This window comes from Melanotaenia boesemani, chromosome 6 (genome assembly GCF_017639745.1).
Source record: "Melanotaenia boesemani isolate fMelBoe1 chromosome 6, fMelBoe1.pri, whole genome shotgun sequence".
NCBI classification, from domain to species: domain Eukaryota; kingdom Metazoa; phylum Chordata; class Actinopteri; order Atheriniformes; family Melanotaeniidae; genus Melanotaenia; species Melanotaenia boesemani.
In genome coordinates, this window is record NC_055687.1 from 16,312,356 (window position 1) to 16,334,294 (window position 21,939).

The window sequence follows — 21,939 nt, forward strand, 5'->3', positions numbered from 1 at the left end:
TCTGTCAAAGTGTATTCTTTGGCATTTTTTGTTTATGAGAAATGGGAACAAAGGACATCTTTTTGAGATAGGCTGCTAGTAACAAAGGGCCTAAAGATTCGATTTAAAACAGGTTCTTTGCAAAGTTTCCTCTCAGTCATAGGTCAGAGTTAAGTGGCTTACAAAAAAGTCAGGTATGAGTGCTGGAATGCAATTAATAAATAAAGCAACTAATAACTAAATAAAAAACTTTGGAGGACCTTCACAAAGTAATTTTTTTCAAGACGACTTCAAAAGCAACACAAGAAAATAAAAAAATGATAGTTTCCTTAAATTTCTTGCACAAAATTGCATATTAGGCTACGACACATATTATTCTATTTATTTGCAATAATTTAAATCATAATATTTCTAAGAGGCCAAAAAAGAATATAAATTCCAACCAGAAATCCCCACATGGTATATACAACTATACAGTTAATTAATCATTTTCCTAAAGTAACCATGCCACTACGGCTTCCTGCACAACTGAAAGGCTTTACACCTCGAACACATAATTTTATTTTATTTTATTTTAAAGCTTTGGTTTAGAGCTGATTATGTTATTAATCACACTTGTACTTTTCTGTTTATAAATCCAAGAAATCTCAAAGCATTCCCTTTTATCCCTGCTGGGTAAAGTTAATATTATAAGCCTGTATCATCCTGTAAGGACAATATTTTGGACTGTAGCAGCAGTGTCACACACTTAAAGAGGAGTATAAGTCTTTTAACATATACGAAGAGAACTTTAGAGTTGAGATATATCCATCTCTTTATTGAGCTTAACCTCCAAGAAAATAACAGATACAATTTTGTATTAACAGGAAGCAGACAAAACAACAGCACAAAAGTTAAAACACTTCCACACTGAGTGAAAACGAGACCGTCAAAGGGATCAAGAAAGAGAAAGATACAAACAATCCCACCAGGAGAAGTGTGACTTTACTTACTGAGGTGTTAGATCAATATGTTGCAGCTACAATGTATTATCTGTGTGTTTTATTTACTTTAAGACTTATCTATGTGTGTTTTATGTGTTTTGCAATTCAGTGAGATGAGAAAATCATTAAAATCTTCTACTTGTTTAGCGAAATTTAACAATTTATATGTGTGCTTTTTTATGCACCACTGTTAATGACATTAACACTCAGAGGGCACTGGGGTTGCGGAAGTTGTGCCCAGCAAAGCGGGCCTGGTCACCTAACTCCTCCTCAATCCTGAGAAGAAGAGAGGGTGAGGAAGAACATAGAGACAATGGAGTGCAGAAAGATGAATGTGAAGGAGAAAGAAAGAAGGAAGAAAATAAAAGGAAAGGAAAAATGCTTTAAGTGGCACTCAGGACTTCTTAGACATGTACAGATATACAGTTTAAGTTATAAAACCTACCTCATGAGCTGATTATACTTGGCCAAACGTTCAGATCGACAAGGAGCTCCAGTCTTTATCTGATGAGAGACAAAAATTCCCAGATTTAATGGACTTTATATCTACAGTATGTTGTTACTGTATTACCACATGCTAAATCTACCATTACACCACTGCACAAAGTATTTTACTCACAGATTGGACAAATACACAGTCAAGTTGCTGTATTTATAAATTTTGTGTTGCCTCATTTATGCTAAATGACAGACAATTAAAAGTGTGTTGCATGTGATGCTAAAGGAAAAAAACATTGTATAATCAATTGCATTATGAAATGGAGAATGGACAGCAAACTTCTTGGTTTTGAATGTGTTACCTGTCCAGTGCAAAGACCAACCACCAGGTCAGCTATAAAAGTGTCCTCTGTTTCCCCTGAGCGGTGGCTCACCATCACACCCCAGCCATTCTCCTGGGCCAGTTTACATCTGAGAAGAAAGGACATATAAATGAACCAGGCTGCACATGTCTCAAGTTTATGATGAATTAAAAAAAAAAAAAACAAACACAAAAAGAAAATCAACACACGCTTTAATGGCCTCTGTAACAGATCCAATCTGGTTGACTTTGAGGAGCAGACAGTTGCAGGCCTTTTCCTCCACAGCTCGTTGGATCCTGCGTGGGTTTGTGACCGTTAGGTCATCTCCGACCACCTGCACAGCACATAAAAAGTTTCAGACAGACACAAGTACGATTACTTAGTCATGATCAGTAGTGTAGTGATTGGTGAAGAAGAGGGTAGACTCTTCATTTTGGCTCAAATTTTATTGATCAACTGAAGACAGACTGTTGATTTGGCCCGCAGCACATTATCCCTCTTTCTACTATGAGCTTTCTTAGATCATCATCACATTTGAAACCTCACTCCCTCATCACTTGTTAAAAACCTATGATGACCAAGCCCTTTTAATTGATGCCCTCAGTCTCCAGAATACTCTACCTTCTGCATATTAAATTTTGCTCCACCACTGGAAATTAAAATCAGATTAGGGTAGTTGTTTCCAGTAATTAATTAAATATTCCAAAGGCCGTGTTGCTGTGTTATTCTACCAAGAAAAAGACTTACCTGGATGCCCACTGAGGCTGTGAACTGTGACCAAGCAGGCCAGTCATCCTGGTCAAATGGATCTTCTACAGACACCACTGAAGGAAAGAGATGGGTAAAAGGGTGGCAATTTTCTTGCCTTAGTCATTTATCACAATCTCCTATGAGAGGCAAGCCACACTGACAATACTAGCAACACTTCATCGCATTAAAGACATGCACACTTGTCCCAAAAGCAGTATGCACACCACTGATGGGGTAATAAACCTCCCTGGTTGTCAAATATGCAGTCACATATAATCAACACATCTCTCCCAGACCTCTCACTGAGGCGGAGAAACCCTCCATAGTTCTGTTTTGTCTGCATGAGCTCTCTCTATCTAAAATGTGAAAACAAAAATGCGCCTGTGGTAGAAATAAACATAGACTGGTGCATCTGTTTTCTGAGAGGAGTAACACTGACATTGGGTCTCCAGGCAACTGTGGCTTAAAGGTCTGCAGAAATCAATACTCTCCTTTCTCAACACTATGTAAAATACATATCTCTGACATGTCTGATCCATGTCAGGGGTAGAATCCCATGCATATGCCTATCATGCATCACAATACACACCTGGGTAGTTGCTAATGAAGCCCTGGTAGATGCTGGCCAGCTCCTCAGCGCTGATGTTGCGGGCAGCATTAGGTGGAGATTTAAAGTCCAAATCATATTTGCCCTCACTGAAAAACTCCGAGGCAGCCACATCCATTCCTATCACCACTTTGTCTGTGAAGCCTGCTTTCTCTATGGCTGTCTTGATCAGCTCAAGGGCTGAGAGGAAACACCAGGAGAAGCATAGGATACAATTAGATTATCTAAAGAAGGGGAAAGGGGAGAGTTTTACGTGATCATGACACTTACCTTCACTATTTTCCTGTATATTAGGGGCAAACCCTCCTTCATCTCCCACATTTGTAGCATCCTGACCATACTTCTCCTTGATGACACTTCTCAGTGTCTGGTAGAGCTCCGCCCCCACACGCAGAGCATCACGGAAAGACTCTGCACCCACAGGAAGAACCATGAATTCCTGCATGGCCAATCTGTTACCAGCATGAGAGCCTCCATTGATCACATTGAAAGCCTAAAAATAGGGACAGATAAGAGAAAGCTAATAATATTTCATTATTTTTATTTGAGGGTAGCGTTTTTACAATATTAGAAACAAAAACTCACAGGAACTGGAAGGACCAGCTCTCTGTTTCCTGCCAGATCAGCAATGTGACGGTAAAGGGGGACACCTTTTTCTGCTGCGCCAGCTTTGCATACGGCCAGTGACACTCCAAGAATAGAATTGGCCCCAAACTTGGCTGGAAGGAAACATGGAAGCAGCCATTTAATGCATGGATGTAGTCGATGGAGTATTCAGTGGTGCAGAAGCACATTAGTACACGTCACTGTACATGAAATGTACCCTTACATTTGTTTTCAGTGCCGTCCATTTCAATCATCATGTTGTCCACTTTTTCTTGCTCTAGCACACTGATTCCCTAGAAGACAAGCAAAATGTCACTCAATCAGTAAACACATTTTTATGCTCCTCCTTCTCCAGTCTGTCACCATGTTCTGTAGTGGCTACTCACAGACTGGATGAGAGCAGGTGCCAGGGTATCATTGATGTGAGCAACAGCCTTGGTCACACCTTAAACAGCAAGACACCGAGATATAAAGACTCAGTGTTGTTTTTCTTGGACAAAGGGTAAAAAAGGAAAAGAAATCGGTTATAAGAGGTGAAGTGATGACATGAATCAAGGGCTTACCTTTGCCCTTGTAGCGAGTTTTATCTCCATCTCGAAGCTCCAGAGCCTCGTAGATGCCAGTCGAAGCACCACTGGGCACAGCTGCCCTGAACAGACCTGGATTAGAAGTGGAGGATGGGAGTTACATATAAAGGGTGAAAGGTTGAGAAGATTCAGAATGGTGGAGATGGTAGGGTTTTGTGTTTTAATGTATTTATATTTATTAGAATTTGTCTTACCTTTGCCTGTATGCAGATCTACTTCCACAGTAGGGTTTCCCCTGGAGTCCAGGATCTCCCGGGCAACAATATTTATTATAGACATCCTATATTAAAACAAGAAATCATTTGCCTTACTTCACAGTTTTACTGCAGATTATGTGCTCATACAGAAATTCAGCAAGTCATTCCATCTAATTTGATTAGACAAGGATGCAAATACAGAAATGGTGCAGAAAAATGTAGATGCATGTGAAAACCATTCATAAAATATATTAAAAGCCGTCTTTAAAAATGGATTTTGTTGCAGCTAAGTCGTATGTAAAGGCTTCAATTCTGTTTTAGTCACAAGTGACTTCTCACTCGTTTCATCTCAGAAAAACACAGTATGATTATAGTGACGCAGCTTTATGGATGGAAAGCTGTGGAATAAGAGGCTCCCTGGGAAGAGGCTCTCACTCTCTCACGCACACACTCACACCGAGTAAGAGATAGAAGCATAAATCAAAAGCCAATAATGCATACCTATTTAAAAATCTGTCAACCTGTTCCAGACCACAAGCCAGTTCAATTTCTGTGCTGTCTCAGTCAGTGACTGAGAATATGGACCAATGAAGAGATGAGACAGTTAGAAGACAGTGAACAGGGTATGAGGAGAAGGGTGAGGAAGAGGAGGTGGCTTTGAGGGATGGAGGGAATGAAGAAGTAGATCAATCTTTTTTAACATTACCTGCCGTGTGTTTGAAGCCTGGTGGAGAGTGAGCGTATGTTGGCGAATGAGAGGCAGAGATAGAGGAAAGAGAAGGTGGGAGGAGAAGTGGTGAAAACGTATGACATGAGGGGGGAGGGGGAATGTGTGAGTCATTGGAAGATGAAGGGAGCAAGGGAGGCAACAAAAGGAGGAGAGAAAAAAAGGATGGGATGGAGTATCTGGAGTTGCATGGATATTTGTGTTACTAAGGATGCAAAAAAAGAATCCGTTCTGCACTGTAACCACTTTAAATGCCATTTACCATCATCTTCCTCGTGCCAGCACAATCCTGTTCATTCTCCTCACCGCTACAGCCCGTGGCTATGAAGATTTTCTTGCAAATTGCTTAACATTAAATGATTGTAGTTGTGTCAAGTCTAGACAGTTCTCTTGTCCACATGCTGACATTGTTTAAAAAGGAAACAAACATCTCTGTACTTTAAGATGTAAGTGAAAACACATCACAAGAAACCACTGGAGGATAGATCTCTGCAAAGACAGCACCAAATGAGTCGCGCTGTAAGGGAATGTTGGAGATCAAATGATGAAGATGAAAGAAGACAAGACGACAGGTAGACAGGTGACAGGAGCAAGGGGTTGCTTGGGGGAGCATTTAAAAATAGGCATGGATGTAATTAAAGATACAGAGCACACAGCAGGAGGAAGGCTGACAGCTCACAATGGTAGAGATTTGTCAGAAAAGAGGAAGTTTTTCATTGGCTGCTACGTTTGCATACACCATCTGGAGATCATATGACCTGTGAACATGGTTGCACAGCAAAGGAGGAGCATGAGTACATGCACATGCACAGGGTATAATGTATGATACATCTGTTCAGTTATAGTTAGCTACAGATTTACGCTCTTATCAACCTGCAATCAACTGTCAATTCATATTTTTTTTTAATAAACACATAGGTAGAGATGTTGTTTTGAACCTCCATACTGCATTTGAAGCTAAACCATCTCATAATTTAAAACATGCAGTCAAACACCAGACACATTTTGCAATTATCTAACAATGTTTAATGCATCTTTATTTAGATTAATTAGTTAACAGTATACAATTCAATTCACCGACACACTAGTGTCCTCACAAACATAAATGGACTGTACAGTAGAAGTACTGTATACTGCAGCACTTTCGTGCAGCAGGCAAAAACACATGTCAAGTTTTGAGAATGAGTGTGTGTATATAAAGTGAGTGTAGTTACACCCATGTTTACACAAGGGTGTCTGCATCTCTGTGTAACAGTAAAGAGGATGAACTGTAGATGCAACTATCAATTGTGTGATGTATTGTTGTGCATGTGTGTATTTATATATATATATATATCATATGTTGCTCATGTTCAGACAGTCCAGTCATATCAAACATTAATGACGGGCAGTTGTGGCAAGCATCAACTTCCGTCTTCAGCGTGTTTCACAGCATCAGGGAAGTGTTCCTTCAACTCCTTACATCTGCTTGCCAAATAGGGCACCTGGAAGACCAAAGACCCAAGATCCGTCATTACACCAAATACAAAAGATTAATTCCACTGCTGGGCAAATAATTTGAAATCGCAGCCATAGATCATACTATAAGAAATATCTTAACAGCACAAGAAATATAAGAACAATTTCTCTAAGGAAACATTTTATAAGCCTTTTTAAACAGAGCAGAACAGCAATTGAATTAGGCTAGATCTCTGCATCTGCTTTAAAATAAAAAAGTGAATTATTTTATTGTAATCTTTGAAGCTAAGAAGTAACCCTTAATTTTAAGTAGAAAGAGTAAAGAAATGACATTGTGCTCTGCAAAATATAAACATGTCTAATACTCAGACCTAAAGACATGGAAAGCTATTAGAATAATTCCTAGTCTGGTTAAGTTTGCTTTACCTTTTCACCAGTCGTATCGTGGACGAGCGTGGGGCTGACGGTGTCTGGGGGACTCATGTCGATGAGGTGGAGGTGTTGAGCTGGGAGGGGCGGTAAGAGCCAGCTGCTGTCCTCCTGCGCGTCGATCTTGGCCGTACTCAAGCCCACGGGCATTTGGGGGAACATATCTTCCTGCCTCCCTCCTCCACTCTTCATCAAACGCTGGACCTTCACCTACCAGATAAAATAGATGTATATATAACATCTGTTAGAAGAGTTGGGTCTTGTTTCCTTAAATAAATAAATTAAATCAGCAGCATGACTCACTCTCATCAAGGTTAATGTAGTCTTGCCGTTCCTCGCGATCTCCGGTACGGCGATTTCGTGAACGCTCAATGATGTGTGCACGCTCCCCAATATGATGACCAATGGCAAGACGCTCAAGGCCACTCTCGCTGTCCCTCACAGACTGCCGGGTCTCACGGATCTGAGGGGGAAAGTGAGAAGCAACCTGGTTACTTAACAAGCATGATGTTCTGCCCTCTGCATGAACTCTGAAATATTTGTATGACAACTATAACATTATGAACATGACTTATTTAAAGTCATCACAGTTACTGGTAATCTCATGTGTTAATGAGGCCGGAAGGTCACTGCCATGCGATTAACAAACCATTAAGGTTCAATCAGGAACTTATCTGGCCTGCTGGCATACAAATACTTCTACTTCTTATCTCCAATTTGAACAGTTTTTAGTTATTCCTACCCCTCCAGGGCCTGTTCTTGATTGATGTGTTTGTTGATAAACTTTCGGAGCCCCCACATCTGAGGATGAATAAGAGATCACTGTTGAAGAGGAAAAGGTCTGACAGTTTGGTGAGCCGGACATTCTTTCCTAAAAGAAGGGCAAAAGGAAAAAAAACAAAAACAAAACAAAAGACAAACCATAAGCAAATAGAAGGTGTGATGTAGAACAACTAATAAAAATGTTTCATTCATGGTGGTAATTACTTTGTAAATGGAACAGAAATGCTCACCACGTTTTCCATCATTTCTCCCATCATGCCAAACATATCCATGAAACCTCCACCCTGCAAGCAGAGATATTTGAAATTCAAATTAGCTGAAATGCATCTTTAAAATACTTACACTTCACATGTTTCTCACAGACTTTACTCAAGCAGGCTGACCAGATATAATGCTAGCTATCAAACCCAAGTTTATTTGGTAAAACACATGTTTGTTTTTTCCCTCCAGTTCAAAATTGTAACATCTTTTTTTTTTAAATCATTGTAGAGGTGTGTGCAGCTCTTATCCACACATTACAGTGACAATACTGGCTTAAAATTAAGGGACAGCTAATTTGACAGCGTATATTCAATTTTAAACGTGGCAACTGACTTGACCTCAGCCTTTTCAGAAGGTGGCAGTAGGAACAAAGATGGAGGAAAATAAAAACGTTCTGTTGCTTTCAACATTATCACAAGCCAAAATAGTCAAAAGTAAATGCGTTTGCCTCTACAACCTTATTTTCAGAGCTAAGAGACTTAAAAAAAGGCGCTAGTACACAATTAGCTACTTACCATTCCCATCATGCCAAATGGAACAAGTGGGCCAGCCTAAGGAAAAAAAAAAACAAAACAAACAAAACAAAAACAACAAAAAACAACTTAAATATAAATAAAATACAACTAGAAGCATTCAGAGTACAGATCTCTGCCAAGCCATAGGGTCACTCACCTGAGTAAAACCCCAAAACATGACAAAAAAACAACAGCCCACCAAGTCACCAACTCCATGCCAACGATTAAAAGTTATTGATAAAAAACGCAAACTTTCTCCAGTGATGGCAGTCTGGGTTAATCATTAGTGTATTTAACATCTACCTTGATGTCATCTTGTATATTGTTTTTTTTCCCCCCAGTGATTTGTGGAATTATCTGTTGCGTTAGAAGCTGTAATAACAAAATTATCCATAACTTCCAATGGTAAAGAATCCTTTTATTAAACATTTCTGGGTTCAGACGGTGATCTGATCACCCCAAAAATGTAATGACTTTCTCCTTATTCCATTTCTGACATTTCCTGAAACTTTTTTTTTAATCAAAATCCATCTATAACTTTTTGAGTTATGTTGCTAACAGACATACAGAAAACAAAACCTCTGCCTTGACAGAAGTAATAAATAAATAAAATATGTGGGCATCAAGCATATTCTTATCAATGCATAGGCTTGTTACCGGTCTCCGTGGTGCACGGTGTGGCTGCATCTGGGGAGCAAGAGAAAATGGGTCCATACCAAATGGTCCAAACATACTCCTCATCTGCTGCCTGTGAGCTGCAAAAGGATCCCTGAAAACAAATCAAAAAGATTACATAGTGTTTCTGTTTTGGTTTGGATTTAGTCTATTTTTTTTCTCATGAATTGACTGAGTGTTGCTGTGCAAACTATACTTACATAGGCGAATGTAAGCTGAAAGCAGCACAGGAAGAAAAAACAAAAACAAAAAAAATGATCAAACTGGGGAAGTGACAGAGCTTTTTTACTTTAAGGTTTCTATGCTTGACTGAATTTATGAGGCCAGTTGCACGACCTCAGTATATTAAAAGTCTGGTTAAGGTGAAACAGACTGGTGATGTTTTAATTTCTAGAGCACTGAAATTTTATAATTAACATAAAAAAGGCAATTTATCTGTGGTCAATGAAATTTATTTTAAAATAATAAAGCTAGTTTCTATTTGAGAAGACTTGTCCACTTGTGTGTGAGCTTCAGTGCAGCCTGAGAAAAATGATTGAACTCTTCTCAAATATGCAATATGTTATTCACCAAAACATTTTCAACTTTTATTTGGTGCTGCTATCTGAGCATTAACTGATAAATAATAAAGTTAGCCAATGTTGTTATAGCAATATTCTAATTAATTGATAAAATTTATTAAAGAAAACACTGTCATACTGCAGAACATAATGACCTGCTATGATCCTTTACTGTTTTTCAAATCTCTTAATTTATTTAATATTTGTGACTGTTAGTAAGAAAATATCAATTTTAAAAGAATAAAAGTTTTAAAAATTGGAACTACCTTCATCAGCTCTTTCCTGCATACAAATCAAGTAATTAGGTAGAAAATAAAATACTAAATAAACCCTCAAAATGTCGTTTAATTGTAAAGCTGATACATCAAATATCTGGCATTCCAGAAGAGACTCCAAAAATCTGGAATTGATGCAGCTAAGGATGTATTTATCTGTGGCCCTATAAAGCAGATCAGTGACTTCAAAATAGATAAATTGGATGACTTGGGTATTTAGCACACAGGAGGGTTATGCATAGCAATTTTCATCTCCATACATGCGCTCATGTAAATATACTGAACAAGAAAGACCTGAGACACTACAAATGTACCAAAAATTGAATTTCAAATAGCTTAATGATTATTTAGGAAACTACGGTAAGTCACACGAGTACGGTTGATTGTTTCCCGCCGTTATACATATAATAATAAAATATTGTTGGACAATGTGAGCTTTTTTTGTGTTATTGTCTATCCAATATGGTGGACCTCTGAAGGCCCCCACCGCAGCTGGCTAGAATAACGTAATGTACTTGCTTTAAGGCACAAAGAAAATGTATAACTTTGCACACCGAAATGTAGATTTCTACCTCTCACAACGCAAGGACATAACAGTGTACATATAAAATGTCACAAATGTCATTACTCACAGCATATATGGGTCGTCATCACCGTCATTCAAGAAACGAAACATGGTAGGTGATTTAACTCAGCTGGCTGATGCTAGCCAGCTAACTAGGTAAACAGTCGATAAAATAAAACAACAGATTCGCGCTCAACTCGGGCTGAAATACAACACCTGTCGCTAACTCCCAAAGGAAAACAGGACAGTTGTACAATTGTTTATGTGTGCAAATTTTAGCTTTGACTCTAAGCTCACAGTAAATTCCAGAAATCTCTGGTCCAAACATGAAAACGGAAGTCAACTGACAAAGAGAAGCTACGCCGCTATCAAGTTAGCATCAAAGCTAACAAGTGCAATTTCCGGCAGCTTTCTACCCTCCCCAAAATAAAGTTATTTTTCCAAGAGACTTTCACACACAGACAAATATTTTCCCATAAACTTAACACGCAGTAACATAAATGACGTACTTAATAAAATACATTTCCCCTCAAGGTAGATTACCACAGGTGTTACTGAAATCAGTGATGCAAGTTTCCCAGTTGGCCACTACATTATGATAGTAAGATGGTAGACACGTGACCCTAAAGAAATAAATGCATGTCACCACGACCAGTTAGTGCTAGACATATTAAAACACAGCCACCTAATTGAGGACAAGGGCTGAAGTTTCTTTGGTAGATTTGTGGAACTTGTGTTAATCCTCACAGCTTCTGTGATCTTTGCCTTCATCAAGGGATTCATCGTCATCTGCCTCAAAGATAGTCCCCTCATACACCTGGACACAGGTAAGAAGGGTTACAATCTAAACCTTTGAAATCTCAATATTTTCGAAAGGGACTACTTTCAGTGGCAGATTACTCTAAATTTGGTTTTCTGTTGAAGATTTTGAGGAAGTTTTTTTTATTAAGTTTAAAAAAACTGCATTTTGACTGCAGGGACTAAAGACTTGAGATCTTTAGTCAGGTGGTACCTGGTCATCTGCAGAGAGAGACGAATCATCTTCATTATAATCATCCAAATTGATGGACTCGACCTCATATTCAATGCTGAAGTTGTCGCTAAGTCGGAAGCTGCAACTGTGATCTCTGATCTCTCAGAATAAATACACACAATCCAAGTTATAAACCACAAGAATAATGATTTAAGTGTTTGTGTGTGTGTGTGTGTGTGTGTCACTAACTAACTGTGCTAGTCAGATGATTGGCTGCCGTGTCCGTCCTGTTTGCTACCCAGTTCACAGATCACACAGCACGACAAGCTGTCATTGAAGCAGCTGTCAGACCTCCTCCTCTTCCTACCTCCCACTTCCTCTTCCTCCTCAGACTCTATCTCATCATCTTCCACATTGTGTAAGGGTCCTGTGGTGCTGAGACGGGGTTGTGTTTAACTCTCAGGTTTGTGTCTCGGCTGTGATGAGGTGATGGAGGAGAGACTCACCTGGGTCGCTGCTCTGGCAGCTCCATCTTCTCCTCTTCCTCCTGTCTTGATAGGAAGGTCGACTCTCTGTATCCCCCACCTAAAAGACATTTTGATTTTAGTTCAAATTAAGACATAAATTTCACCAAAGCAGGACAGTACTGTATGAGCTATAGAATTTAAAAAGTTACCATTTCATTTTTTGTCATCTCTTCCCCTCTTAGATTTCATCAACCTCCTGTTTAAAGTCTCAAAGCACGTTTCATCTCCACACCTTCCCAATCAATAGTGTTTGTATTGTTCTGACTTCAGATGTAAAACTGCAGCCTGTAATTTACAGCAACATATGGATGTTAATACAACAAGGTGTTAAATGTGTTTCTTACCTCTTACTTTCTTACCTCTCTGGCCAGTCTCTCTGGCTGTTTTGTGCATCATCTGAGTTTATTGTTGAATCTTAATAAGAGAGAAATATTTTATATTTGTCAAAATTCAAGAAGAAGTACAGAATATATTTGAGGTTCTGCAGATAAATCCTTGTTTTTTTCTAGATAAAAGCTGCACAGTCCAAGCTCTCATTTTTATTTTGCCCTCTTACACAAATAATAAGGAGGAAAGTCACAGGTAAACAAAGACAAAAAGTCTTTGAAAAAACAAGCAGGAAAGAAAGCCCTGCTCCTTGCACAATCATGGCTGCAGTTCGTAGCCCAGCAGGTCGAGTCCTCGGTCCCACAGAGCAAGAGACAACTCCCACAGCTTCTGAAGAAAACTCAACAGCTCTTTCTTTTGAGAAAACCTACAAACAAACAAAACACAAACTGAAAGCAGAACCAGGTCATCAAAAACAAAATGAAAATGGGAGCAAACAGGTCCTGCATGCTTATAAGATCAAAGGGAGCATTTGGACACCTGTTTCCACCTTTTTCATATGGAACGTGGAACGTTGCCTGAAGGTCACCTAAAGGTTCCAAAGCTGGGACCTTTAGGAACGTTCTGCAAACGCCTGTTGACTGTGTTAATGCATCTGTTATATTATTCCAATGTGTTACTGAAATGAATTTAGGCTAGCCTATTTTAGATGTTCATGGTAACCTATTGGTTACCGAGCTGGGCTTGGGTCAAGAGGATCTGGGTTCAAATCCCCAATGTGCCATCAGGAATCACCTCCCAGCTGGTCCTCAGATGCTGAAACACTGCAGCTCTGCTGCTCTCTAATAGTAGTGGTAACCCATCTTTCCTGGGCTTGCATGGTGGTGTGGGGGTTAGCACCGCAACCTCATAGCAAGAAGGTCGCTGGTTTGAATCTCGGCTGGAGGGAGGCTTCAGGGTGGTGCCCTTTCTGTGTGGAGTTTGCATGTTCTCCCAGTGTATCCGTGTATCGGTTCTCTCCAGGTACTCCAGCTTCCTCCCACCGTCCAAAGACATGCATGTTAGGTTAATTGATGACTCTAAAATTCTCACTGTGAGTGTGAGTGTGAATGGTTGTTTGTCCCTATGGACAAATGCGATGCACTGATGACCTGTCCATGGTGTACCCTGCCTCTGTTAATGCTGGGATAGGCGACCCATAAAGGACTAAGCGATAGAAAGAAAGAATGAATAAAAAGTTTCTAAAGTTCTTGAGAAGGCGAGTTGTGCTGTGGTTCTAGCAATGTAGCTAACTACTAGCAGTTTGAAAACCACTGATGAAGGGGGCACACAGTCTTTACAGTTGGAGGATAAACACACCATCACAGAACCACACTGTGATGACTTTCACTTGGACCTGAGCAAACCGCCATATGCTTGTGGATATGGAAAATAAAACATCAAAGAATCTCATTAGGCCATGACAGTTAACCAGGATGCGCCAAAGGAGCAACCAAGCAAACAAAATTTTTGGGACATGCTACTTATGTATTGGACAAAGGAACACCAGATATACAAACATGACCTCTCTTGTCTGTCTTTCTTTACAAGTGGTGCCAATGATTCAGGATACTCCATGTGGAAAGTATAATTTGGCAAAAAACCAGCTGTAAATTGTTGGTTAATTTACCAGTTGATTACTGAAATATATAAGTCACTATTCCATTATGAACACCATCTTTTCGGACTAATTTGGTTTTCTGTTCAGTCAATTGAGATGTTTAATAGACTGAAACATTTTCAAACTGAAACTTTTTTGTACTTATTCACAACAATTTTAGTGTTTCTGGGGTTTTGCTTCTCCGAAAGACTCAGGTGTGAGTTGTTTTGTTAAATAATGTTTAAATACAGAATTGTATTTTAATTTTAGTTTATCTATAACATTTAGTAAGAACTGTGTTTTTATTTGTTTTGTTTAGCCTGTTTATATTTTAATCCTAAATAAAATTACAGTGTGTGAACATCTGTTTAGTATTTATTGAGCTTTGATTTTGAGTTATAATTTAAATAATATCTCTAATATAATGAAAATGCATTATGCAGCCTCTGATTAATAATTCATCTGAATTCTAGAGACACATTTGGACTTTGGTTCATTTTGAATCTCATAAGTCATTTCTACTCTGGTGTACTAGTACATAAATTCTAAGACTTTGTGAAATGAGTAATTCTGAATCACATAGTTTTCACTGTATTTATTATTTTTCCTTAATATAGACTTGTGTTAAGTTCCTTATAGAGTTTAGATGCTAAATTAAACAGTTTAACTTAGTAAATCTGTTAAAAGTTAATAATGTTATGGTGCTTGCAGTTATATTTTGTATAGTAATTAATAATTATTAATTACCATCACCAGGCAGGACTATAATTGCTCCGCGACTCAAAATTGAATAAAACAGGTGTAAATAATGGATGGATTTGGTTCAGATCTAATGTGATATTGAAGTAGTCCGGACAATACTGAGGGGATGAGGATACACATGAGGGAAACTTGTGTCATGAATGTATAAAGATTGCCTTTGAAATTTTGATACTGCCCGAGATGAGTGAGTTTTTGCCTAAAGTAGGAGCTGCGGTGGTCCTTGGAGAATGGCAGGTAAGGGAAACGAGGGTTCGGGGAAGGTTGTCCGAAGATTACAGTTGTAACCTTTAGCAAACGCTGCAGGAAAGTCCCCTGAATGTTAGCTGCAACATTCAGCGAATATTCGCGGAAAGTTGCGGGAATGTTCCCTGAAGGTTAACTGCGACCTTTAGCGAACGTTCAGAAAACTTTCCATCTCAACGTCCAGGGAACGTCAGCTGAAGGTAGCAGCTAACGTTCCCGCGACCTTCATACATCATCATCATCCCCGAACGTTCCTTTGTTAGCTGGGTAGATCTCTGTCCACCAGGTGGCAGTGTTTCCGTTCCTCTTTGCAAGCTGTGGCCGGTGGGACTTGCGCCTGCGCACAAAATAATTCGACTCTCAAACCCGGATGTAACCAACGCCTAACCTGTCTGAAGAAAACGGTGAGTAGAGCTAGAAAAAAGAGAAACAGTTTGAAATAGTCTAGTGTCGTTAATTACTCTGTTGGACGTAAGTATTTGTCTCCTATGATTATGGAATTTTAAGAGTGGTTAAGAATTCACAAGGTGTTTTAAGTTTCCTATCGATTGTTATTTTATTGTTGGTTTAATGAATCTGGTTAATGACGTTGTCATTATTAACAGTTGCAGAGTCTCGTAGTGCTCACATTTTCTTGTCCGTTGCTATGGCGTGAAGTTCAGTTCAGTTTACAAATTAATCCAGACGTTCATTTAGTATTTGGCAGACGCTAAAGTTTTTTCTTTCATCACAATTCTCTGTAAATTTATACTAACTTCTCAGTCATAACTGACGGTTCTATGTTGCTTTAACCTTTTACATTACAGTTGTTTCGGCTTTAAATTTCAGCAGTTTTTTTAGTTAATTTTATCCAATGGGCTAATTATTTAGCGGAAGTAATGTACAGTATCCGCTTCCAATTGACGTTGTGACTTTTTTCTTCTTTTTTTTCCTTTGGTATGTAGCATATGCGGAAGTTAGCCACTGTCATCAGTAATAATTTTGTCCGCACATGTAATAACAAGCCTCGTGAAAAGGATGAGAGGGATTATTCTCATTCTTCAAGCAGTGAAGAAATTACGAAATCTTTCACTTTGGCAACCTTTTTAAAAACGTTGCTTAAGTTATATTGCGCAAGAATTATCACAAAAATGTATTGAAAATTTTAAGCTAAAGTTTGATAATGCATAATGTTCACGTTGACTGTAGTATACATCATATCATAATAGCTTCATCACTGATATTAACTGATATAGATACTAACATTTGCTTGTTTGGTGGACCTAATTTTGAACCAACCCTAACTAATTTCCATGACAGATTAATTTGATTATTATTGTAACAAAAACAGTTGATTGTGCTATTTACACATGAACTGATGCTTTGGTATGTTTAAAACTCTATAAACAAGTAAAAGTGCTGGAGAAGATCAAAAGTTGTCAATATTCTGTTAGTCACTAATAAATCCCTGTCATTACATATGTGCTTGTATAAACTGTCGGGTAGATGCGCCTTTAACAGAGATTTATATAAATTATTCATATGTTTTGGTTTTGGAAAATTTGACTTTGAGTCCTTGAGACTTTGAGCTAGTGACCTGCAGGTTTCAGATGTTTACTTGCTGCAACACACCTGATTCAAATCAATGGCTCATCAATAGGCTTGTGCAAACCTTTTCATTTGAGTGAAATCTTGTAGTAGGAAAACATCTAAAACCTGCAGGACAGTAACTCACAAGAACCGGAGATCCCTGTTCAAGTTGATGGGACAAATAAGACAAATATTTAAATTATTTGATTCTAATTCAGTATACCAAACTAACACCTTATGGAAAAGTATTTAACTATATATCAATATGAACATTTTCACAAATAAAACATTCTTGAGACTGCATTAGCTTTGCAAAGGTGTACCTAATACACTGTCAATAGAGTACAGGGATATATTATAACATAAGTTTTATGTTACCACATATAATAACCAATGTATATTTTAGAAAATCTGCATGACATTAACCTAATTTTGATTGCTTATGTACTGTACAGCATTTAAACCTTTTTTTTTGTAAAGGGTGTTTAAATGATATTCAGTACAAAAGAAATGAACGGTGTTGTGGCTGAGGAATCTGCAGAGCCATCAGATAGCTTGCATGTTTTATGTAGTGTTTTTTGTAGGAACCAGTACTAATCAATCCTGGCTACTTTCAGGGTTGCTTTATGCATCTAATTTGTATATGCTGGGAGGAACAGATGGAATGATAAACTATTAGGAAAAGGTAGTACTTTTTTTTTTCTTCTTAAACTAATTTTCTTTTTCTTTTTTTTTGCCACTGTGCCAACACTTTTTAAATGTGTTACTGGCATCTATTTAAAATAAGGATAAACAGCATCAGTCATAACATTATGACCACCTACTTAATGTTGAATAGGTCGGATTCATTCTGCCTAAAGGCCTCTGAGAAGAGGATTGTCTGGTGTCAGGACATTAACTTCGATCATCAGGGCTCTTTGGGTTTTGTGGTAGGGTCTTTTTGCATTGGTATTACTGTCCTGCTGGGGAGGTTGTTCCTGTTTAGAAGTGCTGTGTTCTGCAAAAAGAAATATTTAAGAAGGCAGTGGATGAAAATCTAAAGTTTAGGTGGAGAACAGGCTGAGCAAGAATCTGTAGTATTTGGCAAACTGTGTGAGGTGGCAAGAAGCTTGGTTGCGTTCTCCCAGTTAAATAGGAACTATTCATGGAAGGCACCAGGTCGGGAAGCACTGGGATAGAAAGGGTTGGGAACTGGGCTAACCCAGGAGTTAGTGGAGTGAACTCTTGGTTCTAAGAGTCCATCTAAGAGTTAGTCCATCTTCTGCACCTGGAATCATTAAGCCTCATATTGTTTTAGCTTTCTTGAAATTCACTCTCTGGTTCAGAGATGTATGAATGATTTTTTTTTAAACTATGTATACAGGAATCGTTGAATAAAAGATACATTTCTTTGAAATATAGCAGATATACATAGAATTCAGGGCTTTAGTGATTTTTCTCAGTTATTTTCTTCCACTTCCTTATAACACTGTTATTAGTTATGCACTTACAAGTATTGTTTTGGTTTTTAAGCTGATCAAATTGTTTTAGTTGCCTTTCAAGAAAAATGGCAAACATTATATATTTTCAGCTCCTCATATGTTAAACTTTACTGCTTTTCTTTACCATTCATGACAGTGACTTAATGGGGTCTTTTTTATTATATTTTATGGCAAATGATCACATTATTGGCTATCTCCAAAATCATTTGGAGATTAATTTAAAAGGAAACTAATTATTTTTTCTGTCAGTCAGAGTTCATTTGTTGTTGATGCAAATGTGTACATATTTGTCATTTTGTTTTACTGGCTGTAAATGAAGCCATTCCTGACATTAGTGAAGCCTGGCGAGTCAGCACAGAGCGTATGTTTCACTTCCTCTCTGCGTCTGTCTGAATCTCTGGTGTATGGCTTCTGCTGACATTTTTTTTCTCTCCTTATTTTCTGTTTTTCTTTGTAGATGCAGACTATAAAATGTGTTGTGGTAGGAGATGGTGCAGTCGGAAAGACCTGCTTACTAATCTCCTACACAACCAACAAGTTCCCCTCAGAATATGTGCCTACAGTAAGAGCACCCCTACACTTTAATTATAATATTTCTTTATAGCTGCAATACTGGCTTCTGGTTTCTCAACTTGCTTGTATTTTTATGTGCTCAAAGGTTTTTGACAATTATGCAGTGACAGTGATGATTGGAGGAGAGCCCTACACGCTCGGCCTCTTTGACACAGCAGGTAAATGTCCTTTAAAGTCTCTCTTCTTCTATCCTATTTTCATTTCTGTAAACTAATAACAACTAATAGAAAATGTTCTTTGTTTGTCTCCTGTTTGCTCTCAGGTCAGGAGGATTATGACAGGCTGCGTCCTCTCAGCTACCCACAAACAGACGTGTTCCTTGTATGTTTCTCTGTCGTCTCCCCATCATCATTTGAAAATGTCAAAGAAAAGGTCAGTTTTCAAATATTGTTTTACACTGAGCCGACATCATTGATCTCAAGTATTTACAACATGTGGTTCAATGTCAAGTGTTGACAGAAATTATTCAGCAGAATGTAAGTTTTCAGCATAAACTGATCAAAATATGAATAAAAATGCAGCTATTTGAAAATGATTTGAAGCCTATATTTAGTTTAGCAAGATAATTTAAGTCATGAAACTGAAAAAATATTATATAAATATTCTTATTTTTTTTTTATTTTTGTTTGTTTGTTTCCAGTGGGTCCCTGAGATTTCTCATCACTGCCCAAGCACACCTTTCCTGTTGGTGGGCACACAAGTAGACCTGCGGGAAGACAACAACACTGTGGAGAAGCTGGCAAAGAACAAACAGCGCCCCCTTTACCCTGAGAGTGGCGAGAAGCTGGCACGCGAGCTCAGGGCTGTTAAATATGTGGAGTGCTCCGCACTAACACAGGTATGGAGTGAATGTCCACCTTGCCTCAGCATTATACTTGTCAAAATTGACAGTTCAATTTCCTTATCTCATATGTGATTTCTTTCTTTCTTCTTCTTCTCCTGTTTCTTTTTTTTTCTTCTTTTTATTCCTCTTTAAACAGCGAGGGCTTAAGAATGTGTTTGATGAAGCCATACTGGCAGCCCTGGAGCCCCCTGAGACCAAAACTAAGAGGAAGTGTGTTCTCCTATAGATATGAATGTCAACAATAAGAGATAAAATGGTATAAGAATTGCATGGATTTTTTTTTATTGGAAACATCAACATCCATTAGAGGAGGTTTAAAAAAAAAAAAAAAAAAAAAAAAAAGGGACAAACCAAATAAGATGGTGAGTGCTGTCCCGTTGAGAAGTATCCTAACACACATGTCCACTGTGCCTTACATGAAACTTTGAAAGAGGCTGAGGGTGTAAAACTTCCAGTGTCCAGTAAGTGCCACTTATCTCTTTTTCTCAAAGCTTTTATAAATCAGTGTTCTCTTTTAATATCCAGGTGGGGCAGGCCCCCCCCTGCCTCTTACCGCTCTGTGCTCCATTTTTTTTTAAAGGAAATAGTCTCTGAGAAAGTAGTTGTTACCTCACCCTGCGTTGTAAAATGGGATAGAGGGAAGTGGTAAAACATGGGCAAGTCAATGTTTAGTGGTACTTTTTCCTGGATTGAATAATAAAAGCCCAAGAGATTTATTGTCACTCCATCCAAGTAAAGCTGTATGTCATGGTTACTTTCCTCCAGTTCCCAGCTACTATTTTGGGAGGTCAGTTGCATTTTTATTACCAGTTTTAATTCTTCAGGTGACTTTTTTTTCTTCATGTGCTTTATATAAATTCTTTATTTCTGTTTTGGGAAATTTTTATGTTTATTTTTTTTATTTTTTTTTTTTTTCTTCTTTTTGAAACTTGAATTTTTATTTCATCCATCTTTTTTCTTTAATTGTTATTTGACCAATGATAACAATTTAAGTTGTAATATTTTTAATAACTGATGATGAACTTTTTCTAGTAAATATCTGGGAATTTGTAATCACAGGATATTTTTAATAAAATTGTTCTACTAAAAATGAATGGAGATACATTTTTGTACGTTTTTAGAAGGAATGTTGCTTGTTACGCGTGACAAAATACTAAAGTGAGAAATTTGGCCAAAAGATGACACTGAATGCACCCATTAACTACTACTGAACTACTTCTAGACTGCCAGAAAAAAAAAGCTTGTCTTGTTTTCCTTACCTGCTTCATAAGTGCATCAACTTTGAAATATTGAATATCTATTTTATTTTTCATCGCTTTGGTCACAAAGCAGGGATCAATAGCTGCATCACAACTTCTTTATTCTATGGTATGAGGTACCAGGACATAATAAAAAATCATTTGATATTTAAATGAGCTAAATATAATCTCAAATGAACAAAAGAAGACGTATACTTCATCATTATTTGACAACAGCCACAATGCAGAGGCACTGTGTAAAAAAACAAGTCTAGCCTTACACAGGAATAAGGAGGGTGACTATCAGCCAGGTGCTGCTAATCAATTGATCATCATTAAGTATGTACACCTCTATAAAAGCCAGGACTTGTGCTATTTTCTGGTCTGGAGTATTTAGTTGTGTATAAACACAGTAGCAAGGAGGAAAGTCATCAGCTGGAACAGTTACCAAGAGAAACCCTCTTCTCTCTAAAAAGAACATGGCAGCACAGCCTATGTTTCCAATGTTGTGTCTGAAAAAACCACAAAAACTCTGAAACCATATCTTTTGGACAGTCGATACCAAAGTAGAGATGTTTAGCCATGATCCACAGCACCACTTATGGTCAAAACGAAACAGCATATCAGCACAAACCTCTCACATCAGCTGTGAGATGTGATGGTGGAGGGTTGATGATTGGGGCTTCTTTTGAAGCCACAGAACTGGAGGACTTTGCCGTCGCTGAATTGACCATAAACTCTTTTGACTCCTAGAGTCAAATGTGAAGCCATCTGTTCAACTGCTGAAGCTGAAATCGGGTGATTCAACAAGACAATGATCCCATGCACAGGAGCAAAACTACAACAGAATGGCGGGAAAAGAAAAATATCAAGGCGTTGGGGTGACTCAGACAAAGTCCAGACCTCAACTTGATTGAAATGCTGTAGTGGGACATTTAGAGCTGTGCATAGTCGAGTGACCATACCATGTGAAGAAAGGTGGGCCAAAAGTCCTCCATAACAAAGT

At 38.2% G+C, this 21,939-nt stretch overlaps 3 protein-coding genes across 8 annotated transcripts; 1 reads left to right on the top strand and 2 right to left on the bottom strand.

The window, feature by feature from the left end:
* Window positions 1-775: 775 nt before the first annotated feature.
* LOC121642462 (gamma-enolase) lies at window positions 776-5,337 on the bottom strand. 2 transcript variants are annotated; one of them, XM_041989219.1, is made up of 13 exons: window positions 5,216-5,337; window positions 4,507-4,592; window positions 4,289-4,384; window positions 4,112-4,170; window positions 3,949-4,018; window positions 3,705-3,838; window positions 3,390-3,612; window positions 3,102-3,299; window positions 2,510-2,586; window positions 1,972-2,096; window positions 1,763-1,871; window positions 1,408-1,466; window positions 776-1,238 (listed from the first exon to the last, which is right to left on the bottom strand). In XM_041989219.1, exons 1-13 carry the CDS (start codon window positions 5,320-5,322, stop codon window positions 1,169-1,171), a joined length of 1,413 nt encoding a protein of 470 aa, XP_041845153.1. In that variant the 5' UTR covers window positions 5,323-5,337; the 3' UTR covers window positions 776-1,168. The 2 variants fall into 2 exon arrangements, with proteins under 2 accessions (XP_041845153.1, XP_041845154.1); XM_041989220.1 differs by lacking the exon at window positions 5,216-5,337 and adding an exon at window positions 5,011-5,146.
* A 915-nt stretch (window positions 5,338-6,252) lies between these two features.
* mlf2 (myeloid leukemia factor 2) lies at window positions 6,253-13,004 on the bottom strand. 3 transcript variants are annotated; one of them, XM_041987807.1, is made up of 10 exons: window positions 12,407-13,004; window positions 12,237-12,315; window positions 9,558-9,572; window positions 9,340-9,451; window positions 8,683-8,718; window positions 8,137-8,190; window positions 7,866-7,994; window positions 7,427-7,586; window positions 7,121-7,333; window positions 6,253-6,720 (listed from the first exon to the last, which is right to left on the bottom strand). In XM_041987807.1, exons 2-9 carry the CDS (start codon window positions 12,260-12,262, stop codon window positions 7,125-7,127), a joined length of 741 nt encoding a protein of 246 aa, XP_041843741.1. In that variant the 5' UTR covers window positions 12,263-12,315; window positions 12,407-13,004; the 3' UTR covers window positions 6,253-6,720; window positions 7,121-7,124. The 3 variants fall into 3 exon arrangements, with proteins under 3 accessions (XP_041843741.1, XP_041843740.1, XP_041843742.1); XM_041987806.1 differs by lacking the exons at window positions 12,237-12,315; window positions 12,407-13,004 and adding an exon at window positions 10,825-11,129; XM_041987808.1 differs by lacking the exons at window positions 8,683-8,718; window positions 12,237-12,315; window positions 12,407-13,004 and adding an exon at window positions 10,825-11,130.
* Window positions 13,005-15,534: 2,530 nt separating this feature from the next.
* Window positions 15,535-20,789, top strand: cdc42l (cell division cycle 42, like). Of its 3 annotated transcripts, none has more exons than XM_041987809.1 (6): window positions 15,535-15,632; window positions 18,736-18,840; window positions 18,937-19,009; window positions 19,114-19,223; window positions 19,492-19,689; window positions 19,832-20,789. In XM_041987809.1, the coding sequence occupies exons 2-6, from the start codon at window positions 18,736-18,738 to the stop codon at window positions 19,919-19,921; spliced, it is 576 nt and encodes a 191-aa protein (XP_041843743.1). In that variant the 5' UTR covers window positions 15,535-15,632; the 3' UTR covers window positions 19,922-20,789. The 3 variants fall into 3 exon arrangements, with proteins under 3 accessions (XP_041843743.1, XP_041843744.1, XP_041843745.1); XM_041987810.1 differs by having other exon boundaries at window positions 15,622-15,699; XM_041987811.1 differs by lacking the exon at window positions 15,535-15,632 and adding an exon at window positions 17,459-17,482.
* Window positions 20,790-21,939: the final 1,150 nt, after the last annotated feature.